The sequence below is a fragment of the Sylvia atricapilla genome, chromosome 2 (assembly GCF_009819655.1).
Source record: "Sylvia atricapilla isolate bSylAtr1 chromosome 2, bSylAtr1.pri, whole genome shotgun sequence".
Taxonomy (NCBI): Eukaryota; Metazoa; Chordata; class Aves; order Passeriformes; family Sylviidae; genus Sylvia; species Sylvia atricapilla.
In genome coordinates, this window is record NC_089141.1 from 89,541,648 (window position 1) to 89,564,394 (window position 22,747).

Sequence of the window (22,747 nt, forward strand, 5' to 3'; positions counted from 1 at the left end):
AATCCCAGAGAGCTCTGATTTCCTCCTTTGGGCACTGCACTCACAACAAGACTGTCAGTCTACCCTCGGGGATGTGCAAGTGTCCTGATGGCCTAGCAGTGAAAACAAAAGCCACATTGGAATACCTCTAACACTTAACTCATCCCCAGATGTATTCAAAGCCAGGCTGGATGGGGCTTTCAGCAACATGGTCTACTGGTGTATGAGGTGATCTTTGAAGGCCCCCCTCTAACCAAAGTCCTTCTAAGATGCTTTGATATCTGTAGATGCAAGCTCTGACATTTTCTGTGCATATATTATTAAAAATAGCAATTGCTGTTAATATTTCATTTATTAAGATATATTATTTCTTTACTTCCACCTTCATGTTTCTTTACCTTTTCCCTCAACTTATATATTAAAATTCTTTCCCCTACCAAAAGAAATGGACATTGGAAGAACCCAAAGATGGCAGACCACATGCACAGACATCATTGCACTTCATCCCCTAGTTACAATTTCAGTGATGGATAAAGGGTGGTTGGTAAGATGCTTAATTTCACTCTGAGATGAGCAATATCCCCTCATCCTGTGTGAAAAATAAAGCAAAACCACTCTGAAATCTGTGCCATTTTTGCTGAAGGTTTTTTTTCCCTCCGATTTTGTCTGGTAACACTTCCCCATTGCCCTAACCTGGAGTTCAGGATAAAAATCATTAACGATGTCTCTCAGAGTAACCTAAACAGTGGATTTTTCAGGCAAACTCCTGGAACACTGATGCAATCTGAAGTGGACAATGAAAAGATAAGAAAGTATTTGAACTTTATCTGGAATTTAATGCCATTTCCTGTTCCTCTGTCTTTCTGCCTGACTCTCTCCACTGAGGACATGGAGCAGCACCCCTGCAGCTGTGTCCAGACGCTATCATTTAAATTGTTCCTTTGACATACCAGTCAGTCCTTCTGCAACAGTTTCAGCGGGAGGGAAGTCCTAACATGACCTCTGCAGCACCAGTGCAAGGACTGCACCCATCTTCCACCCACAGCCCAGACATATGTAACTGGCTGATTTTGCCATCAACCTGACTGCCAAGCATGGGGACACATCCATGTGGGACACATGGATTCTGTGGACTTGTGCAACTGTCACACTGGACTGCTTATGGAGATTGACTTCTGCATTTACAACAGGAAAAAACCCCTCTATCCATATTGAAATAGGATGGCAAAAAAAGCTTATTCAAGTTGCAAAGTGCATCTTCAGGATGACTTGAGTTAAAACTCTGTCTTGTCTGTGTGGACTCAAAGAGCATTGGGGTAGAGCACTGATGATGTATGCCTGGCTATGTGCCTTGAGTGAGGATTGCAGTTCTCTGCAATTAAGCAGCCATGGAAGTGTCCCTGCAGACAGAATAATACCCTGGAATAGTACTCTGGTATACCCTGGTACTGAGTATCTGAGGAGGTTGATGGTGTTTCATGCCTGGCAATGCAAACTGGGAGGTGAGGAAGGAGAAGCTCAGATGACTGATTCCTCTGAATGCGTGTTGAGCTAAAGACAGCAATCAAAGCCCATCAGAGGTGTCTGTGCCCTCTCTAATTGATTATGAGTAAACCAGACGTGCTGCAGAACTGGCACAAGTGGTCATGGAGGGCTGGGTGGAAGGAGAGATGGATGGCAATGAGGGAATGGGTCAGCAAGTGTCAGCCCTGTGTTATGGCCTCCCTGTAGCCCCTGGGACACATCCCAGCATGGCCCACTGTTCTGTGTATCAGGCTGGTTCTCTCGACAATTTAGGGCTGAACTGTAATCAGAGGTTTCACAGGAGGTCCTATGGGTGTTCAAGCAAGGGTATATCCTTTGGAGCAGTGATGTCAGGGAGTGACATATGCAGCCATCAGGGGTTGAACACCATGACTGTCACTCCTGAATCGAGTTAATTTAGCAGGCTGAAATTCAGGAAGTCAGAGAAAAATGGCAGGGAAATAAAACAAGTGGGACAGACTCCAGAGTGGGTTTTTTGAGGTTTTATAGGGAAACCACATTGATCATTGCAGAACAAAGCTGACTGCTCTATTCCTTTCAAACTGATCAACAAATTCCATTATAAAAATCATCCCTGAATGGTGACTTTCACACTTGAAAACTGGATACCGTGAAGGTAGAGAATGAGAAAAATATTGCACATTTTATGCCACAATCCAATTTGTAACATCTTTTTTCTCTCCCAAAATATATACCGATGCACTTTTTGAAGTATAACACAGAGTACTTTTTCTGTAGAGGTTCAAATATCTCAATATCTGCTTCACAATTTTAACATACCACTGAATTGGCTGTAAAACAAATATTTTTTTCTCTGGACTGAAATAAGACAGACAGAGGATGGCAGGTTCTGATGATAAAAGAGCTAGGCTTTTATTAGTCTTGAAATATTAGAAAAATATTAAAATATTTTTCAGTTGTGAATGATTTAAATAATACTTTATATAAATAATAACATATAGCAATATTGTAATTTGTAGAGTATGCAATGCATTCAATTTATGATAGCAAAAATCATTATATCAACAAAGCTGGTGAAGAAAGTATCTCAGAATGAAAGCAAGAAGCTATCAGAACAGCAGTGATTTTGGTGACAGTAAGTAAGGCTTTCCAATTTAAGGAATTTCATCTAACAACTCACTTCAGTCAGGGACATGTACAGTTAATTAGACTTTTCTGGATACAGGAATAGTTTTTGCATTTTCTAGGAGTTTTTCTGTATACATGTTTATAGATCTAGAAAATCAGGTAGCTTTTTCAGAGGCATTTAAAATGCTGTCCAACTCTGATTCTGTCTTGCTTTGATGTTATCCTAGTGCAGCTTGTTTCTATAAAGCATGTGCTGCCACAAAAACATTGAGGTAGTTCCAACTTTCACTGCAATGGGAGGTGGGCTTATCCACAAAGGCAAAGCTTCCAATAAACAAATCCAGGTTCTAACAGCAAGAGCAGAAGAGTTCCTAAACCATTTGAAGAAATTTCATTATCGTCTAGAACCAGCAAGCTCTTCGAAAAATCCAAGCCCACCTTCTGAAAAACAGGTATTAGCCCATGAACAAATAGATAGCATCTCTTCAAGGCAGAACAAACTGTCAAAATTTTAGCAACCAGGTTAAAAAAAGAGAAAATCTTACTTAGGAACCAGATCTGAGGGCTAAGGCAACTTGGTTTATCAAATGTCAAAGCCATTCAATTTTTTGTCAAAACACTTGTCACCCAGGGTAGGAAATTTAACAAATTGTGGTATATCCCATATTTCTCACTTTCCACACTCTTCTCCCCAGCTGATGATACCAGTAACAAAGCAAACACCATTTCTATTGGGGTCTGTGGGAGTCTCCTCCATCTTCTTGGCAGACATGCTTTCCATCTATCCTGACCAGCACAAAACATGTTTTCTGTGACCAGGTTATGAAGGGTGAGTTTACAAATGTCCCTGTCCACATAAAGGATTTTAAGTGCTTTCATTCTTTTGAGTGGCCATGCACATTAAAACATATTCTCAAAGCCACTGACAATTCCAATTAATTCATCAGAATGTATCTAGCAAAATCTTCTGGAAGGCATGCTGGGACAACGTTCTCAGAAAATGTGATAGATTTCTCTAATTTGAGAAAGACTGTGCTGCTGCTGCTGAAAGTTTCTGTATCAAATTCAGCATGGCCAACTATTTTTTCCACTCTGTGAATTGGCTCTAACCTTTCTTTGTCTGCCATCCCTGTGTCAGATAATGAAAGTAGTTGCTAATAAGACAATACCAACAAGTCTAAGGCATCTCAATTATGGAAAGGACCGAAGTTCCTTGCACTCTATATAGGAAATGTGCTGTACAAATAGAATTGACCAGTCCTGTATCCTGAAGCTATAGCAATTCATACCCATTTTGGAGAGGTTTTAGAGGGCTGACAAAATGCCAAGCAAGTAGAAAATCAGAACTTTTAAGTCAGAATAATGCTTTCAATGAAAACTTTGATAAAACATTGTGGGTTTCCTTGCAGTATTCCTATGATAGGCAAGCCTCAACATAGAAGAATTTTTCCTCATTTGTAGAGCAATATAGTCAGAATTAACCAGAAAAAATATATTTATTGTCTTCTAAACTTCAACATTCTGCATACAAGAATCTACAAATTCACATGTACAGTTGGTCTTCCTCAATTTGCATGAAGTCTCCTGAGGAATTAAATGGTCAGGCAATTGGAGTTAAGGCAACTACAATTTTGCTTTACTCTGGTAGGTTGAGTACAAATTTTACGAATCAGAACACCATTTTTCAGTGCCTAGAATTTTTTGATAAACTACTTTTTAATAAACAACCATGGCAAATAATATATTTGAGGTTTCAAGCATGGAACAGTCCTAGAATAATATCTACATGCTGTCAAAGCAGTCATTGCTGATATCTGAATGAGGCATCTGGGACACTTCAGTGTTTGGCCAATACAGGAAAATGCATAAAGTTGTGATATTACACCAGTTTAACTACATCTTCTCCACCCTACCTGCCCACATAACTCCCTAGTTTATATTTGGCTTCTAACATATATAAAACACACTAGGTCAAACCAAGCTTAAAGAAACTGTCTGTTCTATAAATTTGGCCATGTATTTCACAGTTAGTCAAGAGATAAAATGAGGGAGTGAGGAACAACAAGAGGGTAAGAAAAGCTCTGCTAGAATTCAGCATCTCACATAAGGATAATAAAACGTGGGACACTTTCTTGTTTTTGCAGTAAAGGGAAAATGAGGAGCACTTACCAACCACCCCATACCTGCAAACCACTTCTTCCCTAGGCTGCCCCTCTCAGCACTTGCTGGATGCTGAAATGGAGACACAAGATCATTCAGGGCTGGAGACCTGTGCAGAAGCACAGTAGTCAGCAGAGTGGAATAACCCTGGGAAGCCTGGCCCTCTTGGGACTGGGGCAGGATGAGCATGACGAGGAGAAAGCAGCTGCCAACCCAGGCTCCTTGCCTGCCACAGGGATATGCTGGGGGAATGCCAGCCTCCCTGGTGACCTCCAGATGGAGATCTACTCAAGGCCTCAGTGGATTCCTCATTTTCAGGATGGGCATCTGGATTTTCTGTGATTCCTGTGACTTTCTGCCATCTATTTCATGATTTCTGAGCCTTAAGTGGGACTGCAAAGGCAAAACCAAATTGCTTGGTGGTGGGTGGTACTGGGACTTTGAAGCATGTGTTGCATGCTGACAACAAAGAGCATATCCATAACACTGAACACACTCTGTGAATGTTCAGCTGATGTTACCAGCCTCCATCTGAGCTGAGAAACACCTGATTTAAGCGAGTACATAGAAAATGGAGGACTATGGTCTTCCATCTCTGTGGGGGATGGTGCCTGTGCTGTCCCTGAGGTAGGAAGCTGAGTGACATGCAAGGAGCCTTGTGGAGCAGAAGGACAGACAGTTGCTGTTGAAAGCAATTTCTGTCACTGAGGTGCCATTCAGCAGAGCTTGTTTGACAGAGCCCTTGATATAAGGAGTAGTTTTATGGTCAGGAAAGTACATCTAGTTTCCATTGCACCTTGGGTTGGTTTTCATCACAGTTATTCAAACCTGCTGGAAGATAGATTTTTCAGTCAAAAGCAACCTTTAGAGTTATAGGAAAATAGTTTGCAGGGAAAATAGTTTGCAGGGAAACAGGTCACTTTCAGGGAATCAACACTTCATGAAAACAAGAGAAAATCTGTTTAAAATTAATTTCAAGGACAACTCCTTGACAGCAGCCTTTTACAATCTACTTAGATATGCAGGTGTCCATGTCAGGTTTGGCTTTGCTAGATTTTTCAAGATTTTTCAAGATTTTAACCAAAACTTTGCACATGCAAGAACTGGAATGCATGAGAAATGAAAATAATTTTCATTTCTTTTAAAACTTACCCATTTTTGTGCTAGTAGCTAGTAGTTCCTAATTTTCAAAGTATTTAAAAGTGAAACATCTTCCATTATTGGTACAGTTGTTATATTGTATATATAACAATTGTATATATTATATATTGTTATGTACCTGCTGTTAAAAATATTTTAATTGGAAAATAGGGTAAAGTATTCTATGCTGGGAATCATAAGCTCATGGCAGTAATTTGGCATTAAATTACAAAGGGTAGTATAACATAGACACAAAAGAATAGACTAAGATTAGTAATCGTTAATGTTCAATTTGAATGAAGGCAAAACTGATGGAATTAAAGTCACTGTCAGTACTTATTATTGTATGTAGGTTGCCACATGTTAACTGCAGAAAACTGGTTGTTAGAAGAAAAGAGAAAGGCAGATTGTATTTGTTTTAGATGGAACAGGTGGTATTTTAAGAGAAACAAGTGAAATATAACTCAGTCACATGATGTTACTGCTACTGAAATGATAATGAGTCTTCGTGAACTGTGTACTGTAAAGGGAGAAATTTCTTGGATTTCTACTTGTTTGGATCTGTAGGCATTCATGCAGGCATTCATCATGTCCCAGAGGCCTTCAAACTAGACACCAACTTTCATCAATCAAAAATCTAACCTGTTGCTTTCTAAAAAAATCTTCCATAGTATGAAAAGCCTGTTTCAGTCTTTGAAAGAAGAGGAATCTAAGCCCTGTGGTAATCACCAGTTTCTGATATGGTTTTCCCCCTGCTGGGACATGGATATTGTTGTCCTCTGAGAAAACACACCCAATTACACAGAATACTTTCTTGAGATATTTTTGCTGCCACATATCCCCCATAGCTGCATAATTTGATGTTACTTAATTTATATCTTCTGGCTAAAATTTTACTAAATTTGTTATCAACAGCTTAAGTAAGTCATGTGAAAGGCATGAACAATTAACATTATTCTTTATGCTACAGTGGCACTGCAACACAGCAGCACTTCCTTAATGTGGTACAGATGTGATGTGTCCCATAGAATGAACTATAAATGTGCTTTGTACCTACAGAAACACAGGTTTTGTCATTGCCCACGCCATAGCCAGTGGCACAGGAACATATGATTCCTCCATCTTCAGTTTTTCACAACTGCTCACAGTTCTCAAGTTGACCTTGCATCACTTGGTATGACTGCAAAGGAAACAATTGTATAAGCAGGTTACAGGTTCATGGTGACTTCATAAAAGTACAAACAACTTATAAGAGCTGGCTCGCAAACATTAGTCAAACACCCCACCACTTGAGGAAATGCAGTAGAATTCCTGCAAAAAGCCTCAATAATAACAATACTTGTGTTATTTAAATTATACAACTGTAAGCTGCCAACATTAGGTAGGTTGTGTTGCCTCAAGTTTGCCTGCTTTTCACTGTTTGCATTTTCTTCTCACGCAGCTTCAAGTAATCGATGTATATTTTTTTATTTGTTTACATACGTCTCCTCTGGGAGGAGAAAGATGATTGATGGTGATGTTCACCAATGAGGTCAAAGAGGTGGCTACCTGGGTAGCCAATCTTGGCCTCTTTGTAAAACTGTATATATATGGAGTCAGAAAAATAAAGTAGAGGCTTTCCTGCTTGACCTCCTGCTGGCCTGCCTAGTCCTTTAGTGCTCCTAACAGCAGCCACAAGTGTGACCCTCCGTCACAACGTTGCTATTACTCTACTTTTTATGCTGTGTTTCCCAGCTGTAACCAACAGCTCTCAGAGGGCAGTTCAAGGAGCAATCTGTACTTGCTAGAACAGCCATTGTACTAAGGCAAAGATGAACATGGGCTCTTACCCACATAAGAGGCAAAACATATCAACAACTAAAGCACCAGTAAGAAATGAAGAATTGGACTCTTGGTAGATCCTTGCAATATTCATTTTCTATCTGTATATGACTCATGCTACCTTAGCTCAGTCCTGGTATTGCAAGATCACAGGCAGAGTGAGAGAGCTCTTCCTGGCTCTAACAGTGCAAGAGCAAATAAACTGGCCCTAAAGATGTTGTCTAACCTGTTCCTAGAGATTCATAACGAGATTCCACAGCTCACCCACACAGCTTAACACACTCCTTAATTAGCCCTATAATGTCTAAAAAGTGTTTCCTAACATCTAATCTGAGCAGCCCTTAGAGAGATGGGATCCCATTACTTCTTGTTCTAGCTGTTTATCCTCATGAAAATGAAGAAGTCTCGCTTTATTACATATTTTACAAATCTCTGTGGTTGCATGTTGTGGGGCCAAAGGTGAAATTTTGGTTTCAAGTTTACGTAATTTCCTTGTATTTATGTTGGACCAGTGTTTCAATTTCCCAAAACTGCCTGAATGCCCTTCTCAACTTATGGTAGCCCTTCCAGTCTGGAATGAGGTTAAAAAACAGTGAGAAAACACTCTCTTTTGTCTTGCATCTTACTGTGGAAAATACCAGTGTCAGAGGTCTTCAGGCTCACCTGTATGAAGATTTGCACTCCATATAATCTTTCAATCAAGTAGCACAGTTTCTTGACCAGGTTTGCATCAAACTTACAGATGTTCCTCTATCTGTTGCAATAAAAGTTTCAGATAAGATGATGTTAGAAGACTCCCTTAAAGAGGAGACCTGAGGTTTACTTCATCTTTTGCAGCCATCCAGCCTGTTATATGTCTTTGGGGAAAATTGGTGTGATTTTTCCCTTGGAGAAATTTGATGTGATTTTCTTCCTGAATAGTGCAGTTTGGCAGTTTCTTTCCTCCTTTTTGGGTGCAAGTTACTTGGTACCTTAAGGAAAAAAGATTTTCTTCTCCCTTGGGGGGCTTAGACTTACATTCATAGTCTTTCTTCCATTATTCAAACACTTAGATCAGCTCTTGATTTTGACATCATTGTTTATCTTATTGTATTTTCTCCTCAGCTTTTCTGGTTTTATGTCAGGATGTTTACAATACTTTTATACAAAGCTAGGCACTTTTACACTAGCTTTTGGAGGTCAGGTCTCAAAAAATCTCAGTTTTAATCACTTGTCGTGTACCTTCCTGACCTTGGGACACTTTTGACACTTCTTACACATTTTGGGGTTTTGTGGGGATTTTAAAAGTAGCCTCTCTTTAAAAAAATACATTATTTTTATTCTCTTGTTCTTTTTCTTTACTTCATTAATGAACTCTGTAATTTTTACATTTACAATTACATTTATGGAAGATACCTTTCATCATTGTTTTGTCAGCAATTTCTAGTCCATATTTTAGCATTAAATGCAGATAAGGGCACTCAAAATTGCTTTTGACATGTTTATATGAGATTTTCCTGGAAACATTCTGGAAACCCACAGGGCAACCTGTATCCCACTAAGTACCTTTCTCATTTCATCTCTGGGATGTCAAAATCCTCCTCTAACTCATAGCTCTTGTAATGGTGATGACTCAGGTGTTTGCTCAGTTGTCTCCAGTCAGAAACAACAGCAAAACTAAAACATAGAACATGCATCATGCCCAAAATATGGTTAATAAACTTCCTCTGTAGAGATCTCAGATGCTATCTGGAAAGTTGCTTCCCGTTGGACACTGGGCCTGGTGCAGTGTGTTTTCCTACCATACTGTAGGATACCAGAACAAAGGGCAGCTTGTCAACATTTGTTCCTTAGGGCAGCCCCCATCATGCTGCACACCTGACAGCTACTTACACCTCCCACTCTGAAACACAACTGGCATCAGAGACTTCACTGCTCTCCTGGGAAAATCTACTGCAGGGTTTCTCTAGTTACAGGGCTTAATGACCACCCTTTTCTTCCCTTAAGTCTCATGACTGGCTTTTCCTTGAAGGCAGAAGAACCCTGAGCATTAGAGGGGAGCTTAGAGCTTCTCTGTCCACCATCTTTGGTGCACACCAGCTTTTGCCTAAGCCAGCCGTGTCTGCTTGCCAGGAGGAATTCGGGTATCTTAAAATCCACCAGTTTACTCAACAGCTGTGTGCTGTGTCCCTTTCCTAGGTTCTGCAATCTGTTCAAAGATTACCATGTGAAATTACTCCCTGGTCATTGGTCTACATTCAAAAGAGAGTGTGCTTTCATTCCTCCTTTTGTTGCAGGCCCTAGGGCTGCTTATGAGCTTTGGTAGGAGGTCCAGAGGCAAGGAGATATTTCACTCACGTTGTCTCAGCATGGCAGAGATGCTGGCACAGAAAGTGCAGTAGACATAAAATGATGCCTTCAGCTACCTCAACACCTTCACTGCCCACCTTGTGTTTTGCTTCAGTCCTCAAGTTCCACTCGAGTAGGAGAGGGCCCTTAGCAGGGGTATGTGAGTAGGATTTGGGCAGGACCCAGACCTGAGGTTTTCCTTTGAAGAGGGATCTTTCACCCTGATTGAGCACAAGGCACAGTACCCATGGGACAAAAGATTTGAACAAGAATCCAGTGGACAATAGAACTCAGGGAACAAACGCTGCTGTGTATAAATTGAAGTATTTAACTCCTTCAAGTATTTATTATTGAAGTATCTAACTCCTCCACTGAGGAGTTAGGTCAAGACCAGCAAGCTGGGGTAACTGACCTGCCCACTCACTTTCCTGCCCACAGTTACACAGTCACAGCTCTGCCTCTGAATGCAGAGCTGTATTTTGAGTTTGTCAGCCTGCTTTACTCTCAGAACCTGCTATGCAAAATGAGCCAGTACCAGCTCAAAGCCCGAGAAAGAAGTAGCAGGTGTCTAATGAAGTTCATTGTTCCTCAGAGCAAAGGGGAGCATAAGAAATTGGAGAAGCCTTGGAAAAGCCATCAGAATTGTTATGGGCATAGAGGCTGATGGGGCTTTGTTAAAAAAAAAAAACAAACCAGCCAAAGGAGAACCGAAAAGAAAGAATGTTTTATTTGAAGTGCTGGTGTACATCAATATTGGACCTATCATAAACACCTAGAACAATACTCATTTAGAAAAAGCAAGGTGCTTTTCAATCCTTAGCTGTACACAATGCCTAACAAGATACAGAAAAGAGTGAATGTGCACATATATATTTTCTGATGAGCAGAGTGTACAAATTAAACTAGAGTGAAGTACAATCCTTATATAGCAAACCACCCTTTAATTAGACATGCAAGTTCCCCTGCTCCCTTAATCTTCTGATCGCATTTAACGGTAGAAGCTAAACAACTCCAGTAAGGACAAACTCCCTGCTGAGCCAGATGGCTGAAATATGAGGATTAACTGAGTCCTGTCCTTCCTGCTTTCATCATGAATACTGACTGTTCAGAACATGTTTAGGAGCCTCTGGTAGGAGCACTGGTGTCAACAGATAGGAACCAAAACAGCCACTGATAAATAAGTAAAAGAAGCCAAAGACCCCACTCAGCAGCCTTCTTCTTTGGGGAAAGTCCCTCATTCAACCAATTCCAAACACCTGCACAGTCCACAGACATGTGCTTTGAAGCCAGGAGTAATACAAATGGAAGCAGACCATAGCCTACAACCTCATGACTGTTCTTACCCAATGCAGGAAGCGGGACAGTTTGGTATAGACACCATATTTGCCTTTCCTTGCACATCCTTCACCCCAGCTAACAATTCCAGTAACAAAATAAGTATCCTTATATCTGGTCACATGGGGGCCACCACTGTCTCCTTGGCAAGCATCTTTTTCCTCTGTGTCATAACCAGCACAGAACATGTTCTCAGTTAATGGAAAGTTAGTGGATTGTTTGCAAGTACTCCTATTAACATAGGGGAGTTCAAGCACCTTCAGTTTTTTGGGGAGTGGTCCACCATCAAATTCACGCCCAAAGCCACTGACCCTCCCAGATTTTTGGTTCATCAGAACTTCATTAGCAAAGTCTGCTTTGGGGAGACACGCTGCGATGACGTACTCTGAAAACTTGATAGGTTCCTTCAGCTTTAACAAGGCAATGTCATTGTCATAAGTGTCAGCAACGAACTTGGAGTGAACGATAATTTTGTCCACAGTATGCATTGATTCAGATGGCTCTATCTTCTCTCTGTCCACTTCACCTGTACAAGAGCATTAAAAGCGTCATTAATGTGGAGAAAGTATAAAGATTTTAGAACAGACTGGACAGAGGAAGAGAGTAGTCTATTCATTCTGAGTACTTTGCCCAGGACCTTAGACCACTGAAGGAAACTATAAACAGGTATGGCAATGTTTCTTAGCAGCAACTGGATCAGCTTTGGTCCTGGGATTGGTCTATGGAGATTTTTGTACCAGTTTACATAAAGGCGTAAGCTGATTCAGCTAAACTAATGCAACTTTGTGTGGAAGCTCTTGAGGCTGGCTTAGAGAAGAGAACATGGTCTGGACTACACCAGTGCAAAGATGAAGCTGTGTTGGTCCTGTGTCCTGGCTCAAAAGGGAAGCAATGATAAATCTGAGTTTGTTCTTTTGTGCTCTATTCAATGAGTCATAGCTTTCCAGAGGGTTCCAGCATGAACAAATCTGGATGCTTCTGAACTGCCAGGAACGATGAGCTTCCTTCAGAAGCACTGCTCTGCTGAACTTATTGATAGCCAACATTTGTAGAATATGTGACTGTAATCACTTGCACCTAGCTGGTAGGGAAGAATGAGAGGCACCATTGTCACCTCCCACATCAGCTGCTCCTGTTGTTACAATGCAGGATTCTCACAATACCAAGAAATTACAAAATGCAGCAAAAAACTAACAAACCTAATGAATCATGAGTACATCTCATGGGAGATTTAAGGCACTGAACGTTAGGCATAGGAAATACTCCAACCTCAAGTAAAAGTAAAAGAAATCATCACTCACCAACAACAACTTTGATTTCTTTGGATTGGTTTATGCAATGAGCTGCAGTAAGTATAAAATTTTCATTCAGAATAGTTCCACCACAAAACTCTTCTCCTTCCTCATTTAACAGAACAGCCTGTGAAACAAAAAAGGCAAGTACAAAAGGAAGAAGTGCAGTTCAATGTTGATGAGCTGTAAAGAGATAACTGATTTCTCTGGACACTACAGACATGCTTCTTACTGTACCATGTACATGGCCCTCCAGGTCTCTCCTAGTATTTCATTCCCTTGTGCAGACGCTACAGATTGACTTCTGCTGCTACAGATTCTCAGCTGTCTTTCTGTGAAGCTAAGATTTGGCTTCCACATTCAGTCACTCTCAGTGCTGAGTAATGTCCTTCAGGCACTGACTGACTGAGCAGGCAGGGTGCAGACACCACATCACCCCATCCTTTGGACATCCCTCCTCAAAGAATGTTCCAAATACAGGAATTCATTTTGGCTGGCCAAAACTCAAGAGTAAAACTGAGATACGAGGGTGTATTTGTGAAGCAAACCCTGGCTTTATCGGACAGGCACTTGGGTGTGCTGCCTGAGTGGATGGTCTCAGACAGAACCAAAATGTAACCTGCAAAAATGGCCCGGGAGACCAGCATGTCCCAAAGGTGCTCTCTGGGGATAGGGTAGGCAGCTCCATCAAAAATGGCACAAAGCCTTTTGTTTTGACACCATGAGGCTGCAGCTGGCAGAACAGCACATCCAGGTGCCCAGGGTCACACAGTCCAGCTACATCTCACTGTCACTGGCATGTGACATGGGTCACCTTCACAAGGCACCCAGCTGGAAGGAGCCACTGCTCACCTTTCCTCAGAGACACGCTCTGCCCACATGCTGGGTAAACCCTCCTCCATTTACCTGCCATGGGCATTGGCCAGGAGGACACTCATCCCCACCAACTATCCTGGTATTGACATACGGAGCCCTGCTCCTTGGTCTGTTGTCAGGTGGAGGGGTTGGGCTTTCTGTGGTAATTGCAAAGTCCTCCTCTGTGTTCGTTTCACTTGCGGAAGGGTTTTCTCGTTCATTCATTCCATTGCTATAGTCAGCAGGTGAAAGAACAGACCTTTTTTTCTTTGCCACAAAGATTTTTCCACAAGGGTATTTTACTGTAAAGAGAATAACATTGAAATTGAAGATGGAGAGAAACACCAGCAGAAGAAGAAACTCCTTGGAAACACTGTCTGACAACATATATAGTGCCTCTTCCTCATTTTCCAGAAAATAGCAAAGCCTTGGCACATGCAACCAAGGAAGAAGACCATATAGTTTGAAAAAAGACTCCTGTTTTCTCATTGTGAAGCCTCTCCTTCAGCTTCCATCTCATGATCATATTTTGGAAGTATTTAAAATTTAATACATAATCTTCAATTATTTACATAGATATATTCATGTAATTCCTCTTAATAAAATGTGCTTAATTTGGAAACTGAGTGAAGTGCTTTATTTTAGGAATAATATGGCTAATGACAGCAATTTGTTATTAGCTGTAAGTGTATAAAACCTGACATGATATCTAAATGGTTGACTCACCCCTCCCCTGTGGTATTTTGAAAGGCAAGAAAATTGTACATATATACATAATCATAATTATACAATCTTTTGAGTTATGACTTGATATGGTGAACTGCAATCTAAAGACTACATTTTTTGCCATCTGCTCTTTCATATGGCCTGTAAGTGTTTGAGCAAAGATCCTATTTTGATCACTTTCTCAGTGTGGCCTCATCTTGAGTCCCGTGTACAGTTTTTGGTATCTAAATATAAGAAAGATATAAAGCTCTTAAAGAGTGTCCAAATAAGGGGAACAAAGACAGTGAAGGGCCTTGAGGGGAAGCTGTATGAGGAGCGGCTGAGGTCACTTGGTCTGTTCAGCCTGGAGGAGTCTGAGGGGTGACCTCATTGTGGTCTACAACTTTCTCCTGAGGGGAAGAGGAAGGGCAGGCACTGATCTCTTCTCTGTGATGCCCAGGGATAGGACATAGAATCACAGAATCCTTTAGGCTGAGAAAGACCTCCAAGATCATTGAATTCCACCTCTGACAGATCATCACCTCATTAATCAGACTCTAAGTGCCACATTTGGTTATTGCTTGAAAATCTCCAGGGATGATGACCCCACCACTTCTCTGGGCAGTCCATTCTAGTACTGGATAGCCCTTTGCATGAAGAAACTGGAGAGAATGGTAGGAAGCTGTGTCAGTGGAGGTTTTGGTTGGATATTAGAAAAAGGTTCTTTACCAAAATGGTGGTTGGGCAGTGGAACAGGTCCCCTAGGGAAGTGGTCAAGGCGCCAAGCCTGACAGAGTTCAAGAAATGTTTGGTAAATGCTCTCAGGTACATGGAGTTATTCTTGGGGTAGTCTAGTAATAGACCTGGAGTTGGACATTGATGATCATTGAGGATTCTTTTCAAAACAGAATATTCTGTGATTTTACGATTTTTTTGTTCTCCTGTTAACAGCAGAATTTATTCGAACTGGTCTCACTGACAAGCCTGCTGTTGAAAGAGCTCAAGGTCACTTAGATTTTGGTCCGTTCCATCACAGCAAGTAAAAATGGAACACTTTTAAAATATAAATCTCTTGGTCTCACTCTTGAGTCTAAGTCGTGTAGGATACTGGTGGTTCAAAAGACATTCAACGGCAGACCAAGACATCCCTTAACTGTGAAACAAGTCTCACCACCACTGCTAGTGGTTTAGCTCGTGGCTTCGTACCTGTTGCGACACAGTGCTTGCCATCCTCTGCCAGAACATACCCATCTGCACAGGAACACAACACATCCTTCCGTCCATCTCTTTGGACGCTGCAGAACTGCTCACAGTCCCCGTTGTTTATTCTGCAGAACTTTGGTATGACTATAAAAGACACGGTGGGAGAAAAACTACACATAGACACTGACTTCACAGAAGATCTGCAGGTTCCCCAAAGCAAAACACACTCTTTAAACACAATCTCAATCTCCACCTGCCAAGCACCTGAAGCTCCCTTTAGGAATTACTGATGTGAGTGCTGAACATCCTCTTGTGCCTTACAAAGCAGTGGCATCCAGCCCACAAAACGTACCTGCCAAGTCCAAGTGGGCGCAGGGGCCATGACAAGGTGAGCTCAGAAAAGCAGAGACAAATTGTCAGGGGAGGAATGAACAAAACACTAACAGAGAACATCACTGTGTAAATCCTCACACAATTCCTCCCTCCTGCCCTAAAATACTCAACCCCTCCTCACTCCCCTCGGTCCTGCGACTGAACATCAGCTCCACACTCTCACCCTGACTTCTGGGCTAATGATACACCCTCCCCCGTGGCAAGGTCACGGTGGCAGCTCTGTGCCACAGAAGTGAGCCCCGGGAAGGATTTCCATGCAGAACATGCCTCCTTGCAAGGCTCCCTGGGAAGTTCACTGCCACAGTTCTCCAAAGCAGAAACTTACCAAATTCACAGTTCTTGCCTTGATAACCATCCAAGCACGTGCAAGTGTATGAACCAATTCCATCTTTACAGTGGCCACCATAGTGACAAGGATTTGAACTGCATTGGTTCCCATCTACAAAAACAAACCAAAACCCAGATTACTGGAAGTGTGTAAGCATTTTCAATGAACACGGAAGGGCCCTTAGTTTTCTTAAGCCATCTCTCATCCTTCCTTTAAAATATAGGTCCTGTGAGTTGCCACATTCCAGACAGAACAAACAGTATAAATGCAATCATTCCACATCTGCAATGACTCATCTACGTACACTCAGTTTTGCAATAATTTTTTGGTGGCCCCTGTATGACAGTGTTCATGCAAGCTTTTTTTTGTGGGAAGATAAAGTAATACATAGTGGTCAGAGTCTACATAATTTACAGTGAATCCTGTAAAACCAGACAGGACATTTCTACATTGCAACCACTGGCTAAAAACCATCAACTTTTATTTCCTTAAAGGTCACCTCAGGCCTTCCGCATGTCTTCTGTCTGCAGAGCTGTTCATTTAAAGACACAGATACCAGCATATTAAACAGAAGTTAGTAAAACCCCCAAACTTTACAAAACCCTGATAAATTCATATGAGCAGGCCAAACTTCTGTCTTGTACTGCTTTGAGCACCAAAATTTTCCCACTGTAACCATTGAAGTACAAGCTTGAGCTTGAAATTATTACCTCTTACCTCACACTGCCCAAATCTATGCTGGCTTCTCAAGTTCTGCAGCCTTTCTTCCTTTCTCAGACACAACTGGCTGATCTCACTCCAGGGCCCCAGCTACACATATCTCAAAACTCAGGAACATGGAGGACAGGGAGGTAACTCCACATTTGGAGACACATTTTATGTAGCAGCTCTTTCTCCCACCCCATCTCATCCCTTCTCTGGTGCTCACTGACATGGTCTGTCCCATTTAGTGCTCTGCTGCAAAAAATGTGTTCCCTACTCACACACGTTCTGTGGGATGCACTGTTTCATACAAGAAATATGATATCCGGAAAAGTGCTTAATAATCTATTGCTTTAGACAAGACAATTTTCAAATTCCTAAATGTTACCACATGTTCTGCCCCTGTTTGGAGCAGGGTCAGAATAGGTGAGACAATTTATTTTATCAAGTATAGCTGTGATGTCTGTGTGAAGAATTAGAAAATCACAGCGACAATATGGGGTAGGGTTCTTGTTCTCCTCTGCATAGTTAAATATTGTGGGCATAACTTTGTTCCTCAGCAGCTTATAAAAGGATAGTAATGATTGTTTAGTTATCACATCTCTTATGAATATGAAGAACAGCCCTTTAATTGTGCTGAGCATTTGAAAACACTACATATCAACATACTGACCCCATAATTTACACTGACACAACTGTCAGTCCAAAGTGGATTTCCCCCTGTGCCTGAGCCCTGAATATCATTACATTACAGCTGTCAAAGACAAGCAAGGTGGATGAGACAACAGAGCTACCAGAGCTCACTCATGTCCCCTGCCCTGCAAAGCAAAAATATTGACAGCTACCTGCGTGGTTTAGGCAAAGCAGCACAAAGCCAAATTAAAGCAAACCCTCTACCTGTCTGCCTCATCTGAAGGAAAAGGAGGACAACAGGAAGAAGCCTCATTGTCCCACGATGACCTGCCATGCCCATCCTCCGTGTTCACTGCGCATAACCCACTGCTTTCCCTGCAGGGCTCTGGGACAGCTGCTAAATGAGAAACACCACAGTGCAAAGGTCATTCACTCATGAGGAAACAAAACCTCTGAGAGCAAAGTCTGCACTCAATGTCACCATGGCACACTTATTTTTTTAAGACAGAAAAGAAGTGAGTGTGCTGCAGCAATGACACACTGATAGCTTTGTGCTGGCAGAGCACCTCTAGGAGGCTTTCCTCCAGAAATTTTGAAAAAAGCCTTTCTAAAGCAGCAGAACTATGCAAGCGGCAAGGAGCTAGAGTAAGTGGCTCTTGCCCTAGTCCCGAAGAAGGCAGAAAAACCAGAGCCAGAGCTTGTGCCTCCTGTATGCTGGGCTGAAGCAGGAAGGCACCCGAGAAGTGAGGAGTGAATCAAGGCACCAAGTCTCCAGATCTTGGTGAGCACAGTTACCCACTATCTCTATCACAAGCATATTTAGACAGAGTACACTTCCCCAGATTCATCAATTTCTATCTCATTGTGAATTTTGGGGCTGTTATTGTTTGAGAGCAAAGCAGTGGGAGACCCCAAGTCAGAAATAAAATTTAATAGGAAGATGAAAATAAATGCAATAATATAGAAACGCTGACAGAGTCAGAATACAACCTGACACCGTGATGGTCAGGGTGTTGGTGGCAGTCAGATTAAATGGTGGCTGCAGTCCTCTTGAAGTGATAGATGTGGTTCTGTTGAAGCAGTGATCCTGTAGAAGGATTTTCCTGTCAAAGTCCAGTGGTGGTTATGGAGCTCTTGTCCTCTGGGAATTCAGAGAATAAGGCTGACTGTGGTGTTCGAAACCTCAGATTATATCCAGGTAGGAATGCTTGGTTCCTCCCCCTGGGTTCAGCATTTCACAATGGGATGATGTAATTTTATCAGTCATGCAATGAGACTCAGTGGCCCATTAACAGAAGATATCCCCTGGAGTTATCAGGGATGAGTCATGAAGGAGATAAGGAACACTGCCTTACCTGGCTTTAACAGTGTATGAAGATGGTGATAGAACTTACTTTTGGGTACATCTTACACTGTAACCTAAGAGAGGGGGTTATGGGGGTTTTGTGCTGTTTTCTCTTCTTTAAAATACTCCAAGGGGACAGCTCTTGAAATGGCATTGTAGTCTGGGAATCAGGCTATGGAAGACAATCCTGCCAGGCAAGCCACCTGCACCAGGGAGCAGGACACAGGAAGCTTGTTCTTCCCATGGCAGTGCAAAGGCACGAAGGCATGATCCTAACAGTGACACTGTGTTGCTCACTTGGAAACATTGTCAATGGCACCCAGCCCAACCTACAGAACCAACAAGGGATCAAGTTAACCTCTATTATAATTTTGATATGTTGGCCAAGGCTCCAGGGCAGAAGCTATCTGGAAGGTTGCTTCCTGTTGGACACTGAGCCTGCTGCAGTGTCTTTTCCTACCATACTGTAGGATACCAGAACAAAGGGCAGCTTGTCAACATTTGTTCCTTAGGGCAGCCCCCATCATGCTGCACACCTGACAGCTACTTACACCTCCCACTCTGAAACACAATTGGCATCAGAGACTTCACTGCCCTCCTGGGAAAATCTACTGCAGGGTTTCTCTAGTTACAGGGCTTAATGACCACCCTTTTCTTCCCTTAAGTCCCATGACTGGCTTTTCCTTGAAGGCAGAAGAACCCTGAGCATTAGAGGAGAGCTTAGAGCTTCTCTGTCCACCATCTTTGGTGCACACCAGCTTTTGCCTAAGCCAGCCGTGTCTGCTTGCCAGGAGGAATTCGGGTATCTTAAAATCCACCAGTTTACTCAACAGCTGTGTGCTGTGTCCCTTTCCTAGGTTCTGCAATCTGTTCAAAGATTACCATGTGAAATTACTCCCTGGTCATTGGTCTACATTCAAAAGAGAGTGTGCTTTCATTCCTCCTTTTGTTGCAGGCCCTAGGGCTGCTTATGAGCTTTGGTAGGAGGTCCAGAGGCAAGGAGATATTTCACTCACGTTGTCTCAGCATGGCAGAGATGCTGGCACAGAAAGTGCAGTGGACATAAAATGATGCCTTCAGCTACCTCAACACCTTCACTGCCCACCTTGTGTTTTGCTTCAGTCCTCAAGTTCCACTCGAGTAGGAGAGGGCCCTTAGCAAGGGTATGTGAGTAGGATTTGGGCAGGACCCAGACCTGAGGTTTTCCTTTGAAGAGGGATCTTTCACCCTGATTGAGCACAAGGCACAGTACCCATGGGACAAAGGATTTGAACAAGAATCCAGTGGACAATAGAACTCAGGGAACAACCACTGCTGTGTATAAATTGAAGTAGGCCCACTGAGGAGTTAGACAGGTCAAGACCAGCAAGCTGGGGTAACTGACCTGCCCACTCACTTTCCTGCCCACAGTTACACAGTCACAGCTCTGCCTCTGAATGCAGAGCTGTGTTTTGAGTTTGTCAGCCTGCTTTACTCTCAGCACCTGCTATGCAAAATGAGCCAGTACCAGCTCAAAGCCTGAGAAAGAAGTAGCAGGTGTCTAATGAAGTTCATTGTTCCTCAGAGCAAAGGGGAGCATAAGAGATTGGAGAAGCCTTGGAAAAGCCATCAGAATTGTTATGGGCATAGAGGCTGACGGGGCTTTGTAAAAAAAAAAAAAACAAACAACCAAAGGAGAACCGAAAAGAAAGAATGGTTTATTTGAAATGCTGGTTTACATCAATATTGGACCTATCATAAAGACCTAGAATAATACTTGTTTAGAAAAAGCAAGGTGCTTTCCAATCCTTAGCTGTACACAATGCCTAACAAGATACAGAAAAGAGTGAATGTGCACATATATATTTTCTGATGAGCAGAGTGTACAAATTAAACTAGAGTGAAGTACAACTCTTATAAAGTGAACCACTCTTTATTGAACTGCTCTGATCTGAGCAGGGCATTTTGTAGAACATGTGGCTATTTAGCACCACGTTGATTAATTAATTCTGTCTCAGCCTTTGCCATGAAAGATTCCCTGCTCCCTTTATCTTCTGATCACATTTAAAGGTAGAAGCTAAACAACTCCAGTAAGGACAAACTCCCTCCTGAGCCAGATGGCTGCAATATGCGGATTAACTGAGTCCTGTCCTTCCTGCTTTCATCATGAATACTGACTGTTCAGAACATGTTTAGGAGCCTCTGGTAGGAGCACTGGTGTCAACAGATAGGAACCAAAACAGCCACTGATAAATAAGTAAAAGAAGCCAAAGACCCCACTCAGCAGCCTTCTTCTTTGGGGAATTCCCTCATTCAACCAATTCCAAACACCTGCACAGTCCACAGACATGTGCTTTGAAGCCAGGAGTAATACAAATGGAAGCAGACCATAACCTACAACCTCATGACTGTTCTTACCCAACGCAGGAAGCGGGACAGTTTGGTATAGACACCATATTTGCCTTTCCTTGCACATCCTTCACCCCAGCTAACAATTCCAGTAACAAAATAAGTATCCTTATATCTGGTCACATGGGGGCCACCACTGTCTCCTTGGCAAGCATCCTTTTTCTCTGTGTCATAACCAGCACAGAACATGTTCTCTGTTATGGCTAAGTTAGTGGATTGCTTGCAAGTGTTCCTATTAACATAGGGTACTTCGAGCACCTTCAGCTTTTTTGATCTTCGTCCGCCTTCAAATTCACGCCCAAAGCCACTGACCCTCCCAGATTTTTGGTTCATCAGAACTTCATTAGCAAAGTCTGCTTTGGGGAGACACGCTGCGATGACGTACTCTGAAAACTTGATAGGTTCCTTCAGCTTTAACAAGGCAATGTCATTGTCATAGGTCTCGAGAATAAATTTGGAATGAACAAGTATTTTGTCCACAGTATGCATTGATTCAAATGGCTCTTTCTTCTCTCTGTCCACTTCACCTGTACAAGAGCATTAAAAGTGTCATTAATGTGGAGAACATACAAGAATTTTAGAACAAGATTTCCTCCTTGACAGAGGAAGAGAGTAGTCTATTCATTCTGAGTACTTTGCCCAGGACCTTAGACCACTGAAGGAAACTATAAACAGGTATGGCAATGTTTCTTAGCAGCAACTGGATCAGCTTTGGTCCTGGGATTGGTCTATGGAGATTTTTGTACCAGTTTACATAAAGGCATAAGCTGATTCAGCTAAACTAATGCAACTTTGTGTGGAAGCTCTTGAGGCTGGCTTAGAGAAGAGAACATGGTCTGGACTACACCAGTGCAAAGATGAAGCTGTGTTGGTCCTGTGTCCTGGCTCAAAAGGGAAGCAATGATAAATCTGAGTTTGTTCTTTTGTGCTCTATTCAATGAGTCATAGCTTTCCAGAGGGTTCCAGCATGAACAAATCTGGATGCTTCTGAACTGCCAGGAACGATGAGCTTCCTTCAGAAGCACTGCTCTGCTGAACTTATTGATAGCCAACATTTGTAGAATATGTGACTGTAATCACTTGCACCTAGCTGGTAGGGAAGAATGAGAGGCACCATTATCACCTTCCACATCAGCTGCTCCTGTTGTTACAATGCAGGATTCTCACAATACCAAGAAATTACAAAATGCAGCAAAAAACTAACAAACCTAATGAATCATGAGTACATCTCATGGGAGATTTAAGGCACTGAACGTTAGGCATAATAGACACTCTCACCTCAAGTAAAAGTAAAAGAAATCATCACTCACCAACAACAACTTTGATTTCTTTGGATTGGTTTATGCAATGAGCTGCAGTAAGTATAAAATTTTCATTCAGAATAGTTCCACCACAAAACTCTTCTCCTTCCTCATTTAACAGAACAGCCTGTGAAACAAAAAAGGCAAGTACAAAAGGAAGAAGTGCAGTTCAATGTTGATCAGCTGTGAAGAGATAACTGATTTC

At 42.0% G+C, this 22,747-nt stretch overlaps 2 protein-coding genes and 1 pseudogene across 3 annotated transcripts; all 3 read right to left on the bottom strand.

Moving 5' to 3' along the window:
* Positions 1-3,213: 3,213 nt before the first annotated feature.
* LOC136374543 (coagulation factor X-like) lies at positions 3,214-3,740 on the bottom strand (annotated as a pseudogene).
* Positions 3,741-10,764: 7,024 nt separating this feature from the next.
* Positions 10,765-18,677, bottom strand: LOC136358014 (coagulation factor X-like). Of its 2 annotated transcripts, XM_066313800.1 has the most exons (7): positions 18,499-18,677; positions 17,773-17,905; positions 16,171-16,284; positions 15,456-15,596; positions 13,596-13,846; positions 12,699-12,816; positions 10,765-11,923 (listed from the first exon to the last, which is right to left on the bottom strand). In XM_066313800.1, exons 2-7 carry the CDS (start codon positions 17,846-17,848, stop codon positions 11,382-11,384), a joined length of 1,242 nt encoding a protein of 413 aa, XP_066169897.1. In that variant the 5' UTR covers positions 17,849-17,905; positions 18,499-18,677; the 3' UTR covers positions 10,765-11,381. The 2 variants fall into 2 exon arrangements, with proteins under 2 accessions (XP_066169897.1, XP_066169898.1); XM_066313801.1 differs by lacking the exon at positions 18,499-18,677 and having other exon boundaries at positions 17,773-17,932.
* A 1,853-nt stretch (positions 18,678-20,530) lies between these two features.
* LOC136375177 (coagulation factor X-like) lies at positions 20,531-22,705 on the bottom strand (the record flags this gene model as incomplete). Its single annotated transcript, XM_066340545.1, has 2 exons — positions 20,531-21,768; positions 22,552-22,705. Coding segments are annotated over 2 exons (696 nt in total), but the record flags the coding sequence as incomplete, so codon positions are not given.
* Between the last annotated feature and the right edge of the window lie 42 nt (positions 22,706-22,747).

Bases quoted from the DNA above. Each gene is read 5' to 3' on its own strand.
- LOC136358014 (XM_066313800.1), bottom strand. From the start codon at position 17,848: ATGGGCATGGCAGGTCATCGTGGGACAATGAGGCTTCTTCCTGTTGTC. The intron at 13,847-15,455 runs GTACGAAGCCAC...TTCTCTTTACAG, and splicing joins CAAGCACTGTGTCGCAACAG to TAAAATACCCTTGTGGAAAA. The intron at 12,817-13,595 runs GTAAATGGAGGA...TTTGTTTCACAG, and splicing joins CTGGCCAATGCCCATGGCAG to GCTGTTCTGTTAAATGAGGA.